Source organism: Natator depressus, chromosome 7, assembly GCF_965152275.1.
Source record: "Natator depressus isolate rNatDep1 chromosome 7, rNatDep2.hap1, whole genome shotgun sequence".
Taxonomy (NCBI): domain Eukaryota; kingdom Metazoa; phylum Chordata; order Testudines; family Cheloniidae; genus Natator; species Natator depressus.
This window is the reverse complement of record NC_134240.1, coordinates 117,358,456-117,376,617: the sequence shown is the minus strand read 5'-3', so window position 1 is coordinate 117,376,617 and position 18,162 is coordinate 117,358,456. Positions and strand designations below refer to the sequence as shown.

The 18,162-nt window shown below is 47.5% G+C and overlaps 1 protein-coding gene across 1 annotated transcript in view; it reads left to right on the top strand.

Annotated features, from left to right (window-relative positions):
* Positions 1–18,162, top strand: part of LOC141991181 (VPS10 domain-containing receptor SorCS3-like) — a 468,227-nt gene that overhangs the window by 406,446 nt on the left and 43,619 nt on the right. Inside the window, exons 15-18 of the mRNA XM_074959394.1 lie at positions 7,062–7,179; positions 9,604–9,737; positions 14,770–14,883; positions 16,846–17,017. Of these exons, the coding sequence (XP_074815495.1) occupies positions 7,062–7,179; positions 9,604–9,737; positions 14,770–14,883; positions 16,846–17,017 (538 nt within the window). The remainder of the gene's footprint in view (positions 1–7,061; positions 7,180–9,603; positions 9,738–14,769; positions 14,884–16,845; positions 17,018–18,162) is intronic.

Here is an 18,162-nt window from a genome sequence, read left to right as displayed (position 1 = left end):
GAACAATAACAAGTCAACTCCAATGACTGGGGCCTTGCCAGTGTCAGACAACTGGGAGAGGAGAGGACATGCCCCTTCCCTAATGATAACCTCCCATTCACCTCTGATTACCTTCCTTTCATAACCCCACTTAGATCAGCCACATGATAGACAGGTACCTGGTAACCCATTACGTACCACAGCATCGTTAAATGCTGTCCCAGTGCCATGGTTGCTTTCCTGGCCATAACCACACTTTAAAATAAATGCTTAGCCTTTCTGATCCCAAATTGAGCTATTTTATGAACCCACTACAGAACCTCACACGCTAGAGTACCTAGTAGGGGTGGTCACCCCCTGCATCCCCTGCCAGGACAGAGTCTGTTCCCTACAATGTTCTCTTGAGCTTACTTTCACACGTCCAACTTGGATGGGGCTTTCTCCACTTCCCTTGGGAATATATTCTTTTAATAGTCTCCTACCATTCCTTTTCCTTAATTACTCTTAAAGAAGTCCATGCCCTCTACCTTCAAATGAATCACAGAAATGTAGGGCTGGATGGGACTTCGAGAGGTCAGCTAGTCCATCCCCCCATGCTGAGGCAGGACCACGTGTATCTAGAAATGCAGCCTTCACTGGGTTGATGGGTTTGTACATCAGAAAAGGGCTATAGATATCTTGGTGGGACAGATTATTGGTGACTGTATATCCAGAGTGGAGATACAACAGCTTTGCTTGCCTGCTTGCAGCTCTTAGCAGCGAAGGCTGGATCATGATAGCTTATCAGCATTAAGAAACTTTTTATTAAAAAAATCCAAAACACTTCTTATAAGAATCAGGTGACCCAGAACCATGTCAGCAGCACAGAGGGAAACATCCCTTACAGTTCATATTGCTCTAATTGCATTTAGCATAGTATTGTTTCCATCTAAATTACAGCAATTATATACAAAGATCTTCTTTGAAATCATTTAATTAAAGAGTAGCTAACACTTCGTGCTTTTGGAATGCTAATATATTCCCTTCCACTTAGGAAACCTTGTTTTTCCCATTAATTGTCATTACCATGCAAGCATTTCAATGTTTTTCTTTTTGTTCAAAAAGCAAGTGGCTCTGGTGAGTTTTGTTGCTGATGAAAGGTCAATGCAGCTTTCTGCTTTCCCTGCTGTATAGTCCGCTAATGTTAGTGCAGAGGGAGACCCCGGTGGCTCATCTTGAGACGACTCTTACGCCCCTGTCCTGGCCAGTCGCTATTTCTTGGTTTCTCTAGCCGTGTTGTCTGTTGGGTTCAAGAAAATGTTTATTTCTCTGTTGATGATGATGTAGCATCCTGTCAACCCGGCTAACTCCTTTAATGCTAGTCTCCTTACAGGTTGTGATGGACAGGCCTGGATTCATCTGGAAACCACCTCTAGCTCAACAGGGTGTAATGTAACTTCCCTTATTTTCTTCCCATATGAATTTATTTGGTGGTGCCTCCCCCTCCCTTGCTCCTTCCAGGGCAGCTTGGAAGGAAAATTCTAAGCACGGGGCAACCCCCACTTATGTGCCAGATAGTTGGCAACTCCCAAGAAATAACACAAACACACAATATAGTCAACAGAGTAATTGTATTAAACGGGAAACAAATAGAATAGAACAAGGTAAAACACGATTTTCAGGGTCACCAGTGCCCATGCTGATAATACCCATGACCTTCTCCAGTCACGTGACCTGATATAGCAAGAGAAAAATGTATGGTCCTGTTGGTTGGCGGTGGCCCTTGAGGACCTGTGACAATGTATCTCCTGTAGCAGCAGTAAGCAACTTGGCTGCCTGGGTTCAATCTGGCCCCAAAGATGCGCATGTTGGATAAGATGGTAAGTCCCTCTACGGGTTAAATAGGCAGCAGGTAATAAAATCACCAAACCCTTATTCCCTGGCTTGGGGACACAGTTCAGGGAACAGGGGGATTCCAGACAGTTTCCCTGATGGTCTAACTAAAATATGGTGCACTCATCACTCCGCAAATGATCCACAGGTTCAGAGATGAATCCAGACTCCTCAGCAACTACATAGCAGCTGGCAATCACAGGTGGCAGGTGTCTTCTTCATACAGGAATCAGGCTGCTTCTGTTCCCAAGATTTCCCTCACCATAAAGGGATGCAGGGATCAGGTGCAGATTATAACTATCCTGAAAATCCTAACTCCTGATCTCCTCCTACAGAGCTCAGATACAATCGCAGCAGGTGGGCAGCCCTGAACTAGCCGCACGAGCAGTACCTGCCTTGTGGTAACTGATTTTATCAAGGGAGCTGAAAGACCAACTCAGCCTGCCTGGGTACGGCGTTTTCCCAGCAAAACTCTCTAAACTGGGAGTTGCCTGGAAGAGGGAAAGGAAGAAGTTTAGGGATATTGCTACCATGTTCCCAGAGGCCAGTTCTCATGGAGACCCTGCATGCAGGCCTGGGACTCACCCACAGCAAGTCCTCCCAGCTGCCAGCTTCTAATTTCCCCCTGGGGGTGCTCAACCCCCGCTCCGCCCCAGGCCCTGCCCCCAGCCTGCCTTTTCCTGCCCCGGCTCCACCTCTGCTCCCGCTCCATCTCTTTCTCCAAGGCCCCACCTCCACCCCTCTTCTTCCCATCCCCTTCCTCAAGCCCATCCAGTCAGCGCTTATGGCCCTACTCTTTCAGTGACTGGCTCCCAAGCCTTTCAAAATGGCTTTTGCCCTCTCACGGTGCTCTCGGGCTTTTGCTTGTCAATCACTTGACTCCAACCCCCTCCTTTCTCTCCGACACCGCTCCTCCTCTGAGCAGGCACACTGGTGGCCATCCAGGCGCCTGGCTGTCACGCCCCTGAGCTCTGGGGGCCCTATCACTCGAAATAATGGCTCCCCTCTCTCCCCCACTTCGTTACCTAGCAGCCTCTGAGCCTGCCCTTGGTCCCCCTTCCTCCTAGGGGCAGCATGCCTCTCCCTGAGTTACTAGCACACAGAGACCCAGGAACCAAGGTAAGCTCCTGGGGGGGCTACAATTCACTTAAATAGACACCCTGGGCCAGACCCTCAGCTGGTGTAAATCAGCATTGCTTTGTTGGAGTCAATGGGACTAGGCCGCTTTATACCACCTGGCTCACTAAACAGAGTAACATTCACATCATCTAACCCCCCCCTTTGCCCTCGTTTAAATCACCTGATTCAAATCCAGCGGGACCCAGGTTTAGAGGAGAAGCGACACCGTGACTCAGTGGAATATCTTAGCCACTAGCTAGGCACATACAGAGGACGCGGTTACTGAATGCAGAGCTGGTGGGTATGAAGCTGTTGCTGCCGGAGCTACTGAGTGTGCGTCCGATGTTGCCATTCATGGGCGTGAAGCTGGTTTTACAGCATCCACTGAGGGAAATAAAACTAGCCCGCTGGGCGTCAAAATGCAGTCAGCTTAAAAAGGTGAGAGTTCCCCAGAGCCTAGGGGCTCCCCCACCTGCCTCAGGCTCTGGCTGTGCCTGACTCTAGCCCACATCACCAAAGCGGAGGTGAATGAGGGGAGATCATTGCCCCACATTCATCGAGACGCCACGCCAGTCTGCAGAACTGAGCAGGTGGGAGTAGGAAGGCACCACCCAAAGGGCAGGTACAGCACACACACTTGCCCTGCGTGTCAAGGTACTGGGGGAAGGATTGTATATATCCAATGGTGCAGTCCCTTCCGAAGCTGCCCCCGGGGCAGTGCAGCTCCTCCCTCCCTGTTATAGGGGTCTCTGTCCCTGTCTGGCCCTTCATCCATTCCACTAATCCTGTGTCTTGCACCGCTCCCTACATTTGCATTTCCACAGCACCGTAAGCTTGCATAGTACTTTGCAGGCAGAGGACAGGCAAAGCCTTGAGCCTTTAGCAGTTTATAATCTAGGGTAAGATGAGGCAGAGCAAGGGATGTTGGCAAACGCTGGAGAGGTTGGGATGAGGGTTACAGCTATAAGGTTACAGTGCTGTGTAGGTTAGAGATGTTTGTGTCTTGAGGGTTGCACTCTCTTGATCTTTGTTTTTCTTCCCCTCTCACTGTGAGGCTTGCAAACCATCTTGCAACTCCCCCACTTTTTTGTATCTAAAAGAATTTTAAACCCCCCCTAAGCTCATGAATAGCCTGGTTGAATTTTAGGTTGGCGAAAAGTGTGGTGTGTTGGAAAAATACCTATCAACCTTCTAGCTAAGGTGATACAGTGACACCTGCTTCTAGTTGAACGTTGGAAATGATGTAGATTTAACAAATCATATATATATATTGTGACAAAGTTCCTCCTCTACCTTGGTGGGTCTTGCGCTTATTGGTGGATTTTGCTCACCTCAGAGATTCAGAGTAGTCCTCAGTTTGGCCACTTTCGTGGCTCAAATCTGCCGTTCACTCAGATAACCTCATCACTGGCCAGCATGGGGAAAAAAGAGTAACAACAATCCCCGCAGTTTCTGCGGATGTGGGTCGGGGACCAGCTCAGAGACCTTCCCCTCTGGTGGAAGCTCCTGTGTTGGGTCAGGAGTTGGGAGGTTTGTGGGGAACCCAGGCCCACCCTCTACCCTGGGTTCCAGCCCAGGGCCCTGTGGACTGCAACTGTCTAGAGTGCCTTCTGGAACAGCTGTGTGACAGCTACAACTCCCTGGGCTACTTCCCCTTGGTCTCCTCCCAACACCTTCTTTGTCCTCACCACGGGACCTTCCTCCTGATGTCTGTTAACACTTGTACTCCTCAGTCCTCCAGCAGCACGTCCTCTCACTCCCAGCTCCTTACCCGCACACCTCACTAACTGGAGTGACAGCCTTTTTAAACCAGGTGTCCTGATTAGCCTTAATTAATTCTAGCAGCTTCCCAATTGGCTACAGGTGTCCTAATTACCCTGCCTGCCTTAATTAGTTCTAGAAAGTTCCTGAGTGTTCTGGAATAGTCCCTGTTATTTTACCCTGGGAAAAGGGACCTGCTTAACCTGGAACTAATGTATCTACCTTCGACCACTCTCTTGTAGCCATCTGGCCTGACTGTTAAAGAATTATTTTGCTTATTTTTAAGATCTTTTTTCTTCTTCATCTGAGACTCTCAGCTTTGGGGAGAACAAGCTGCTCATATTGGCTTGTTCTGATGATGCATTGATTTGTTCCATCACGTTTATTTCATTTTATTTTGCCTCCCCTCTGTGAGACTGTAGGTTTGTTTATGGCTTTTAAAGTGGTCAACCGATGTCTACGCCCCTGTCTCCTTGCACCATGCACCCCTTTGGAAATATGGCTCCAGCTGATTGAAAAGCCGCTTCTTACGGAGAAAAGAACCATTGGCGTGAGGAATAAGAAGTAGTTGCTTGATTGAAAAGCAGGTTCCCTGCAGCTAGCTGAATGATTCCAGATGAACGGAGCCTTTTGTGTAGATACCTGATGTTATTTATTAATTAAAGGCAGTTTTGTTGTGAGTTATTTCTTTGTAAAAGATGTGAGCATCTGCCAAGTAAACTCTCTTAGTGTTTATGACATGGGAGGACAGCACGGAATGTGTAACATCGAGACGGTCGGCTTCACATAGGTCCTGGTCTTGCAAACACTTAGGCATGTGCAAGATTTTATGGGCATGAGGAAGGATGGCCGTGTGGGGAAGTTACTGCACTGGGCTTCAAGAAACCTGTCTTCCAATTCAAGCCACCCACAGACATCTGGTATTGCCTTGGGCAAAGCACTTAGTCTGGGGTTTAATGTTCATTGGTCTTCCTGACAATCCCAGCCCTCACATCCCTGTGCCTCAGTCCCCGATCCTGTGTTGTATCCCATTGTTTGTGCTGTCTATCTAGAATGCAAGCTCTTCTGCTCCTTCCATGTGCCTGGGCCTGTACAGCATCTGGCACAAACAGGCCCCAATGTTGGTTGGGGCCTCTAGCAACAATCCACTAGCTTGGGGGCATATCATGGAACAGACATCTCCTTACTTGGTCAGATGGGCCATACACGTGGGTCACTGAATTATTGGTAATGATCGTCCTGCTCAAAAGAATTGCCAAAAAAGGAAGTTCCTGTCCTGTGGTGGAAAACAATTATCACATGACATGACCTCACTCCAGCAAAGTTGAACTAATTAGGAGATGGTAGTTTGCAGTCTTTGCAGGCCCTCATCTTGCATCATGTTTACCAAGCCCGACTGCCAGAAGCTGGGACTGAACGACAGGGGATGGATCACTTGATGATTTCCCTGTTCTGTTCATTCCCTTTGAAGAATCTGGCAATAGCCACTGGTGGAAGACAGCATACTGGGCTGGATGGACCATTAGTCTGATCCAGTATGGCCGTTCTTATGTTCTAAGCACCTTCATCATGTTGGTCTCTGTTTTCATTTGATTCTTCTCTGCGTAGTGATTTTTTTAACATTTGGGTTTTCTCTCCTTTTTGTACAATCAGAATATTTAACACCAGTGAGAACATGTCAACTCAGAAAGGACCCGATCCTATAAATACATGTATAACTGTATTCAGCTGAATAATTCCATTGGCTTAATAGGGCTACTCCTTACTATAATTATATGTATGACAGGAGTGTCTAAAAGCCACAGCTCACATCAGGACCCCATTATGCCAGGTGCTATACAGATATACAGGAGGAGTGTGTCCGTTACACTCTAATAAGACAGGATACACAAAGGGACCGAGAACAGGATGCCATGTACAAACAGATGATTGGAAACTGAGGCACAGGAAGGTTAAGGCTCAGGGTTCCAAAAAGAACTAGATAAATTCATGGAGGACAGATTCATCAATAGCTATTAGCCAGGTTGGGCAGGGATGGTGTCCTTAGCCTCTGTTTGCCAGGAGCTGTGAATGGGCGACAGGGAATGGATCACTTTATGGTTACCTGTTCTGTTCATTCCCTCTGGGGCATCTGGCATTGGCCACTGTCGGAAGGATACTGGGCTAGATGGACCTTTGGTCTGATCCAGTATGGCTGGTCTTATGTTCTTTTCTTGTAATGAGTTCTAGGATTCTGTGTCGGTTTCCACCCTTGGGTTCACTTTTGTATGGAGGCTCTGTATTTCCATGGCTGACGGTGTGTATGCCTTTCTCTCTTTTCCAATGCTCAGAATTTTTGGCCACTTCAGTCTCCGCTCTGAATGGCAGTTGGTCAAAGTGGACTACAAATCCATCTTCAGCAGGAGGTGTAACAAAGAGGACTACCAGACCTGGCACCTGCACAATCAGGTACTATTGACTCCCTACGCAGTCTTTTATGGGGCACAACACTGCCTTTCAAGCGCAGAGTGTTTGTGGGTAGGAGCCTATCATGCTCTGTTGTTTAGAAAGGGAAGGATCTAGCATTCATCAAATCAGTGAGGCGATTCTGACCTATAGCTATTGCATATTTCAAATCGTTCCTCCTGCTGCTTTTCCAGAATGGCATTAAATCTAGGTTAGACGCAACTTGTGCTTTGGAATGCAAGGAGATCATAGTGAAACACACTGAGCTAGAGTCTCATTTGCCCTAAGGTCCCTTTCCACCACTCTCACAGTGTAATAGGGGCCTGTAATGTAATGTACTCCCATGTTACGGCCCCTTGACACTGCCAGAGAAGTATAAAGGGGCCTTAGTGTAAACAGGAATCTGGCCCAGTTAGATAAACTAACCTAAAATCATTGGATCAGTCACTAGGGAGACTCCAACAGAGGAATTCTGTCATCTGATAGTTCTGAACCCAGAAAAAAGGGTAAAGAACTTCAGCTCCATGCCAGTGTACTTTTAAACATGTAACAATGTTTAAAAGTTCCCTTCCACTAGCATGTGCTGTTCCTCATTGCTGATTTAAAGTAAGGTCCTGGAGTTAAATCTAAGAGATCTGGAGTCTATTTTTGGCTCTACCACTGACTCAGGCAAGTCATTTCCTGTCTCCATGCCTCAGTTTCCCAATCTGTAAAATGGATATAAAAGTATCTACTTATCTCACAGAAGTTTGGAAAACTCTCGGGAGCCCTTTACTGGAAGAGGACAGAGAAGACCAAATTATTATTTTATTATATGTATATAAACTTTCTCTTCCGTAATTACCTGGCTTATTATCACATTAGGTTCGTTTGGGGCCTTGGGAAGCCACTGGGAGTTAATGCAGTCCTGTCCTTCGGGGAGTTGTTTGTAGGGTTGGGGTCCTTGGCAAAATGACTACACTGTGATGTCACAGTCCTTTCCATGGTGATGAAGTGACATTACAAACATTGATACTGTGATGTCACTGAACGAAATCAGCAAGAGAAGATGCATTAGAAATGAGCATCATGGAACCTGGAATATACCAGGTGGATAGAGCCACAACACAGAACAAATAAAATGAAGTAAGGGGAAAGCATCTGCTAATCTGTCTGGGCAAACTACTTGGACGCCTTTTAGTCCCTCTGAGGTTCACCTCAGGTTTCACTATCTTCATCCTACCTTTCTTAGACTGCATCTCTGGGCTGCCCCCCTCCTCTTGCCTTCTTACCCGCCGCCTTAACATGACAGGGTCAACTGTGTTTGGTACCTGGAAACCCTTTTCCTCTGGGTTCCTGTGACAGCTTCTGATCAAAGTGTCTCAAACCCAGCTTCTTCAAAACAAAGCATTATGTATTCACCCAAAGGAACGTAGCACGCAGTGCAAAGGGAGACGACAGAGATTGCGTGGGTCTGACCTACACCGCAATCTTCCCTTGCAAATTCTTGTAAGTTCCATTCAGCCTGGTTACCTCCTCTGTAACTTGGGAGAGATGGCTGGCTTGCTGCAGTTTCTGTATCTTTCTGCCTGAGCTTCATCTCCAGCAACAGCTTCCTTTAATTTAGCTCTGTGCAGTCAGGCAGGATAATAGCAAACAGATAAAACATGATCTTTATAAAAAGTAATGCGTATCATAACTCCCTCATTCTTCATACCATGGGATCATCTTGGCAATCTATAATCATGAGACAGATAAGGAATGTAATTGTGCATTTTGGTTTGGGTTGATTCGGTTTTTGGGGTGGGGGGGGGGCCCAAACAAGTTGTTTCAACTGAAGAGAAAAGATGATTTATGGTAATTCACTTAAATAATCTGTATCTGGTCGAACTTTCCTTCAAACTTCCTCTCGTAGTGCTTTAGAAAACCTCAGCCTTAAGCCCCTACATAGCGCTAGAAGAAAATGACCGAGTGCTACAAGGTAGTAAGGGGTAGTGGGAAAAGGAGGAGGAGTCAGGACTCCTGGGTTCTACTCTGAGCTTTGTAGCTGACTCTGCTTGACCTTAGACAATGCACTCGATGATGCATGACTTTTGCCATACGCAAAACAGAAATAATTGGTTCTGTTTCAATAACGGGCGAGGCACAAGGGGGCGGACGGTGGGAGAGTTTGATGAAGTTAGTGTAGGGGAGGTTCACGAAGGTGTAAATAGGAGTTAGGAGTCTGGGAGACTTGATTTGAAGTTTGTACAGAGGAACTTTTTAAAGGTGTAAATGGGAATTAAGCACGAACCCCTCCTAATTTTCAAAGAGTGCTTAACTGCCCTTTGGAAATCATCCCCCAAGATGCTTTGATATCCTGCTGTATAGTAACAGTGGTTGGGCAAAGACTAGAAATCCTCCATGTTCTTCTTCTCTTTCTAATCCATGATGGTTTCGGTGCCAAAGGTTGAGCCTTGTGTCATGGGGGAGAGGAAGATCTATAAGAAACGCAAGCCTGGAGCCCAGTGTGCCCTGGGTCGAGACTACTCCAGAACCGTTGTATCGGAGCCTTGCATCTGTTCTGAATGGGACTTCGAGTGGTAAGTATTCTGACCCGTTATAACTAGTGCTCCTGCTGCTGGTGGTTCTGTGCCTGTTCCGAACCAGCTGGCTCGATGTATATGGAATTCCAAGAGCGGGCTGTAAGGTGCTAAGGGACATTTTTTTGCAGATCATTCTAACAAAGGACTGCATGAGTTGTACCTTGAAGGGAGAGTTTCCCCTCCAAAGGGTGCCCCTACAGGGAAGGAATTTCAGCCTCACTTGACTTCTGTAGCCACTTGAAACCGCATCGTGCAGAACAGGGCAATGTTTTTCATTTTAGCCTGGGAAATTGTTATTGCTTTTCAGCGAGACTTTATTAAGAAATGTCAATAGCAAAAGCCAGATCGGCTTCTTTCACGCCCCCGTGCAGCGTGGGCCTGTCAGAAGTCACAGGCTGCTTTGCATAAATACTGATGTTTCGAGTTAATGGCATTGTAAAATTCCAAACTGCTTTGAGGTTTTTAAAAAAACCCTGATGTTGCTCTTAAATTTTGGGAAAGTATCCGTGTCTGGAATTTCTGCAGGAGGATGCTAAGGTGTGACTAACAGATGATTCTCAAAAGGGTGGGGGTACACACAAGGTTTGGGGGGGCAGGCACAAATACCCAGCAGTTCAGATGAATGCCCTATGTGACAGGGTCAGGCCAGATGGCTATAGGAGAGTAATAGAAGGCAGATATATTAGCCCCAAGCTAAGTAGGTCCCTTTTCCCTGGTTAAGGTAACCAGGAAGGTTCCAGAACAATCAGGAACCTTCTGGAGACAATTAAGACAGGCTGATTAGAACACCTGCAGCCAATCAAGAAGCTGCTAGAATCAATTAAGGCAGGCTAATCAGGGCACCTGGGTTTTAAAAAGGAGCTCACTTCAGTTTGTGGTGTGCATGTAAAGAGCTGGGAGCAAGAGGCACTAGGAGCAGAGAGTGAGAACGCAATCTGTTGGAGGACTGAGGTGTACAAGCAGTATCAGACACCAGGAGGAAGGTCCTATGGCGAGGATAAAGAAGGTGTTAGAAGGAGGCCATGGGAAAGTAGCCCAGGGAGTTGTAGCTGTCGCACAGCTGTTCCAGGAGGCACTCTAGACAGCTGCATTCCACAGGGCCCTGGGCTGGAACCCGGAGTAGAGGGTGGGCCCGGGTTCCACCCAAATCCTCCCAACTCCTGGTCAGACACAGGAGGAGTTGACCTGGATTGTGGATTCAGAAAAACGGCCAAGCTGAGGGCTGCCGTGAGCTCCAAGGCGAGCAAATCCGCCAATAAGTGCAGGACCCACCAAGGTAGAGCAGGAACTTTGTCACACCTAACTGCCTGCACCTCGTGGACAGCTAAACTGGGCTGGGAATGCAACAAGAAGAGGTTGTCTTGGGAAGGTGGTTTCATTTCCTGCTTCCAGTTAAGTAGGCAGGACCAAATCCTCAGCTGGTGAAAGTCAACCTAAATTCACTGATGACTGCTTAGGCTGGATTCCATTCATGCCTCCTGCATGGCATCTGTGCAGCTATGCCAATACACGTTAGCTGAGGATCTGATCCATAGTTTTTTTTCAAGACTTCCTGGTACAGCCTTGGCTGGGACCTGGACATGCACCAGGTGCGACCAAAATGAGAAATAATGTGAAGAAAGGTAGCTGCCTTTTTCTGAATATCAGTGGTGGTTGGTCTGAACAAAGGTTCGGGGACGTCAGGTAGATTTTTTTTCATTTTTGCTGAACCAATTGTTCACTTATTCCTAATGCAGCAATGAAATCTAAGACTCTTCTGGATTGTCCCGAGAGATGTGGCACGTTGGGTTCTGTTCTCACCCTTAACGAGAAAAGCTAACATTTTACAATAAGCACCGAACGTCCCTGCATCATTTACCCATACCACATAATTTGCTTCCGCCACTGTGCTCAGCCTATCACTGATCTGCACAGATGCTTTTGTGTTTGTCTGGTTGGTTACTGCTTTGAAGCGTTCCTGCTTTCTCATTCCAGAGTTCAGCCTGGTGTATTTTTAAGGCTGAAGTGCAAAGCTACTCTAGCTTATTTGGCCTTAAAATGCAGTTGTACCTGGGAAAGTGACTGTAAAAATGGCACCTTCTTATTGGACCCACTTCCTGTATCTATTCAGTGTCATTTCCACCTACCTTACACACTAAAATAAGGTTTTACTGCCTTATTCTCCTGTTAGTCCTGCAGAGCCACCATAACTATAGTGGAGATGCTGGATTCTAGTCCAGCTTGTACAGCCTCAACAGAATCCATAAGTGGGTTCTGAGTGCTGAATCTTCATTGATGGTGACGCACGGGCTGACAGTTACGGGGCGGGGGGAGGGAGAATGCAGCAAAGAGTTTCAACAGTGGCTAGTGATTTGGGGCACCTCCATTTTGGATGCCCAACCGGCGATATTTTAAGGGGCCTGATTTTCATAGGATGGCGCTGAACACATTCTGAAAAACATGGTCCTTCCAGACATCTCAAGTTGGGCACCCAAAGTCACCAGTCCGTTTTGGAAATCTTGGCCAATCCTTATTTAACATGTAACCTGAAGAGCTCTCATTGGGAGTCATTGAAGGGCAAGACACGTGGAACTCCACCGTGTCCTTATGGCTTAGTCACTTTTCAGGGCAAGACCCCAATTATAGATGAAACCACATCGGTTTGCGAAGCGTGTGGATAGATACAGTGAGGGCATAGCTGTGGCTGCAGACACACACAGACATAATCATTTTAAAAATCAAACTCTTGCCTTGTGCAGAAACAATGGAACTGAGAAATGTTATTAAAATATGTGCTGGTATTCCCCCCCCCCCCCCGGTTCTTTATTTACTCTGTCAAGAAAGGAAAGACAGAGAAGCAGCTGGACGTGATTATTTCCCTAACTGATGCAAACCCTGGGGCTTGCAAGCGGGAAGGTGGGCAGCATGTGAGATTTTAATATACAATTACCAGAAGTTAATGAATGAGCCCACAGTCTTCGGGGCATACAGCAATGTTGTCTTTAATTTTATTAAATATTTATGCAGCTCTTTTCGTCTTTTGGGCAAAGTACGGCTCCTCCTGAACATCTTTAATTACGCAGTCACCGCCAGGCATTCTTTACTGTGCCAGGCTGACCCTCTGAGAATGATTAAATGGAACGTTGCGACAAAGAGCATTAGGGAATTTCTGAACCTTTTTATGCAGCTCGGAAATCTCTGTCCTCCGAAGAATACTGGCAACTGTGAGGCTGCACAGTGAATTCATCTTACTAAAACCCTTCTCTGAAGCTTTCCGTTCTGACTCTAGCATGCTCCTGGATAAAACCAAGAGCATAACAGGGCATGTGGAGCTTTCGTGACGTCCGTGGTTCCCATAGCGCTGGAGTTGGTCGGCTTGTTGTGAGATGAACTTTGTGATCTTTTTTTTTTATTCCTCATCTTTATCTAAAAATACCCATGTTAGCTGCAGCTAGCCACAGAGGGAGGCCCAGAGGATCTGATCCAAAGCCCACCAAAACTAATGAAAAGACTCCCGTTGACTTCATTCTGCTTCTGATCAGCCCTGTGACGTCATCATTTGGGAGGACAGCTGGGTGTGTTTCCATCCCCTTTACTGTCATGCATAGGGAGGGATCGGTGAGCTGGATTCCTCTCCCTGTGCATGACAGTAAAGGTATGTCTACACTGGAGCTGGGAGTGAGCCTCCCAGCCTCGGTAGACAGACTCACTGTAGCAGGGCTCAAGCTAGCATGGTAAAAATAGCAGGGTGGATGTGGCAGCTCTCAAGCCAGTCACCACAGTTCAAGCTTGCCCGACCCTGGGAGTCTGAGCTCTGGGGGTACGCTCCCAGCTGCAGGGAACCTTCTGCTGTGTAACCCTTAGATTACTAGGGCAGCTCTACTGTTTGTTGTAAGTGCTGTTTTGGACAGGCATCAATCATGTCCTTGTTTGCTGAGTTAACCTGTCACTGTTCAGGCATGCTGTTAATCTTTATCCCTCTGCTAATCATTCAAGATCAGCTCCTGGCACTTTGTGTCTTGTGAGACGCTTCCCTGTCGTGAATGTGGCGAGATCCTGGAATGTGGTTTGGTTCATGGAACCAAAGGAAATGCAAAAAATTAAATGGCTATAGGTTTACTTATTTTAAAGAAAGCTAGAAGTGAATCAGATTTTCTTCCTCTCTTGCCACCACATGGAACAACAATCTTCCAAAGTTCTGCAATGCTTGCCATTCAGCAAAGCTTTCTGGGGCTACATTCTTCCACATTCTGTAGCAAAGCCCATCGACTGGGTGTCCCGTGCTTCCAGGTTCAGTGCTGCTTAGCATAGTATTAGCCTCCCTAATTTGGGCACTCACTGGGGCCCAGATCAGCAAATCACTTAATCATGTGTTTAAATCCATTCCAATATGCTTAATGCCCAAAACAAAGTCAATGGGGCTTAAGCGTGTGTGCTGCTGAATCTGGATGGACTTAAGCATGCATTTAAAGTTAAGGATATATTTAAGAGCTTTGCTGAATCAGTTACTCTGGTTTTACTTTGCTGTGAGTCAAGACTCCTTCTGACACCCCTAGGAGTTTTGATCAAGAAAGGACACAGTGAAATCGGAACAAGGACTCCAAGTTTGGATACCTATTGATGGACTATAAGGCAGGATGAGTAGAAAGAACAGCCTGTTCCCCAATAAATACCATGGCTTGTCAAAACCCCTGCATTTTCTCTTCCACAAAAGTTATCATAATTAAAAGTAAAGCTTGTTTTTGTTGGGGAAAAAGAAGTTAGCTCAAATTTCCTAGCCTAGTAAATAAGTGATTCCCGGAGATTGTGGTTACCCATGGCACATAGAATCTTAGAACTTGTAGGGCTGGCCGGGACCTCAAGAGGTCATCTAGTCTATCCCAATGCACGAGGGCACGATTAAGCGTACCTGGACCATCCCTGACAAGTGCTCGTCTGATCTGTTCTTAACCACCAATGTCGGGGATTCCACAGCCTCCTTAGGTAACCTGTTCCAGTGCTTAACTATTATGATCTGATCATGCTCCTCGTTACCTTTCTGTTTCCATAGTGACTATGGCTATGAAAGGCACCGTAACAACCAGTGCATCCCCGCTTTCTGGTTCAACCCGTCCTCCTTGCCAAAAGACTGCAGTCTCGGCCAGAGCTACCTCAACAGCACTGGGTAAGTCCAGCTGGCTCTCGCTTTTGGTGACCTTTTTGTATTTACAGTAAGTCTGGACCATTAGCGTTATCTCTACCCTGCCTGGCGGTTTTCCAGCCTTATTTGCGAGTTGCTTTTTTGCAGCATCATCTATATGGAACTGTGCCTCACTCCTCAGCCACTGAGAGAAGTCCATTAACATAAGTGACATGTAGATATTACATTGCTATCTAGTGATATATGATCCTGGGAGCCCACACTTCAGGCCACCACTGCTGCAAAATTAAAGTACGAATCAAAATATCCATCTGAGCAGCTGCAGAACATGTAAATGGACACGCTCAGGGTGTTTTCCGTGATTTTTCATATAATTTGTTTCTTTCTTACTGTTCGTATTTATAACAACTCCTGGGCTGCAGATGCTGGTTTGTTTTGGTAGGGTCGCTCCGGCACGCTGGGCTGCAGATGCTGGTTTGTTTTGGTAGGGTCGCTCCGGAACGCTGGGCTATAGATGCTGGTTTGTTTTGGTAGGGTTCCTCTGGCTCGTTGGGCTGCAGATGCTGGTTTGTTTTGGTAGGGTCGCTCCGGAATGCTGGGCTGCAGATGCTGGTTTGTTTTGGTAGGGTCGCTCCGGCACGCTGGGCTGCAGATGCTGGTTTGTTTTGGTAGGGTCGCTCTGGAACGCTGGGCTGCAGATGCTGGTTTGTTTTGGTAGGGTCGCTCTGGCACGCTGGGCTGCAGATGCTGGTTTGTTTTGGTAGGGTCGCTCCGGAACGCTGGGCTGCAGATGCTGGTTTGTTTTGGTAGGGTCGCTCTGGCACGTTGGGCTGCAGATGCTGGTTTGTTTTGGTAGGGTCGCTCCGGCACGCTGGGCTGCAGATGCTGGTTTGTTTTGGTAGGGTCGCTCCGGAACGCTGGGCTACAGATGCTGGTTTGTTTTGGTAGGGTTCCTCTGGCTCGTTGGGCTGCAGATGCTGGTTTGTTTTGGTAGGGTCGCTCTGGCATGTTGGGCTGCAGATGCTGGTTTGTTTTGGTAGGGTCACTCTGGAATAGTGGGCTGAAGATGCTGGTTTGTTTTGGTAGGGTCGCTCTGGCATGTTGGGCTGCAGATGCTGGTTTGTTTTGGTAGGGTCACTCTGGAATAGTGGGCTGAAGATGCTGGTTTGTCATTTTAACATTCTTTGTGTGCCTCAGAAGATGTTTACTTGGAGGTCGGTTGAAGGGTTGCTTATGAGTGCCATGCCCTGCTCACCAATTTGCTCACAAGTGCTGGCTGTTTACTGAAGGGTTGCCAATGAAAATTGGGCTACTGTAAGGCTGTCTTCACGGTTCTCAGGAAACCACTCCATGGTGAAAGATTGTCATTAAAGTGGGCTGGCTGCAGCTGGGGGAGCCCCTGACAGCAGGGCTGCACTGGAGTGGGAAGAGCTGCTGAAGTCCTGCTCACCTTCCCCAGTTCTATGAGGCAATGACTAGGAGGGTTAATCTCCCGGAACAAGGCAACAAATTGCCAAGTGTCCTCACAGGCAGCTAATCTCTTTGCTTTGCTTCTGAATGAAGCCAAGAGAAACCTGCTCCTTGAATCATTTAAAACTGAGCTGGACAAAACTCCTGCCAAATCATTCAGGGTGCCTTGGAGCAGAATAGGAGCAGACACAGTGTAACAAAACCATAATGAAATGCTATAATGCAGGAGACAGAACAGGGAGTTGAATAGGCCTTCTCCAGCTTTCAGTGGTACGTAGAGATTCGGCTCAACAATATGAATCTGTTCTCATGGGTGGAGCCGGGGTCCCCGGAGAAGGCTGGATCGTGATTTGTTTGGCTTCTGCGGATTAATAAAGCCTTTGATTTTCTTTGATTTGAGGGGAGCACCAGCAGGAGTGTGTGGGCTGTCAGCCTGGGGCAGCTCTTTGAAATGCGTACATTATGAAAATAAAACCTACTCTCCCGAGCCCCACCCGAATTGTCCATGTTTCCCAGGTATCGGAGGATTGTCTCTAACAATTGCACGGACGGGCTGCGGGAGAAATATGTGGCCAAAGCGGAGCAGTGCCCGGGCAAAGCCCCGCGTGGGCTGCACGTCCTCACCACCGACGGCAAGCTGCTTGCCCAGCAAGGGCACAACACCACCTTCATCATCCTCATGGAAGAGGTAGGTCTCTGGGCTCGTTGGACCGCTGAAGTGTGGGCTGCCCCCTTCCTTTAATTTACCGGCTTCATTAGGAGAATGGCATTCAGGTGGCCACACTTCAAGCCTTTCACAGAAGGTGGGTGGAATGACGAACGTCCTAATGCATGGAGGGCTGCAAAGCTCTGCTAGGATCATGAAAAGGTGTCTGTGGGCTGGAGCAGCCTCGGGGCTGGCTAGCCCAAGCCTGTAGAAAGTCACGCCAGGATAGGGCATAATTGTAGGGGAAGATTTTCGGAGACACAAAAAGCAGTGAGATGCCCAAATCTCATTGATTCTTTCAATGGGAATTGGGCTCCTTACTTCTGTATGCCTCTTTGAAAATCCAGCCGTTTCAGATGGGCTTAGAAATCCAGCTGAGACCATCTACCTCCTCTTCCTTCTTCTGAAACACTAGCCCAGTTTGAGGTTAGTACAGATTGCACCAGGCAACACTTCTGTCTGTCATGGTCATAAGGAAGTCCCAGGCCAGAGTGATGCTGGTACTCCCCTTCTAGACCCCTGCACTATTGATGCAAGCCCTGAATAAGGAAGTATACCTCTGGCTAGCTGCTAGTCCCCCCTGATACTATAGGAAGTGATGATGGCCATGTATTGTATTGCAGTAGTGCTGAGGAGCCTTAGTCATGGACCATGGTGCTAGGTGCTGTGCAAGAGACCAATGGACAATGCTAGCTTAGGTCTTGCTGCACAGTTCTGCAGCTGGTGGCGGATTCTGTGGCCAACCCCACATCTGCTGGATAAGGCCTTTTTCTGGGTCCTTGACAACAGTTGCAATAAAAGGACCTTTTGCCTGATGGCCTCTATTGAGGACCCTAGAGAGATAATTCACCATGATGCAAAAATCCCCATTGTGGTTTCAGCTACCTAGTTCCCTGTCTGACAGTCTCAGCTTAGAGGGCAATGGCCGAATGGAACACAAGAGGCTCAGCAACTCTCCCCCCCAGAGGAGCTCCCTGGAGGTCAGAGTTGAGGACACAGTGGAGAAATCTGTGTCTGGGTGGGTTTCACTGCTCATGATCTGTGGCAAAGTAGAGGGGCCAGCTCACTGCCCTGCTTCTGGGTGGTTACACTGCTCAGGCAGCTACACAGGGGCAGCTGGGACTCCT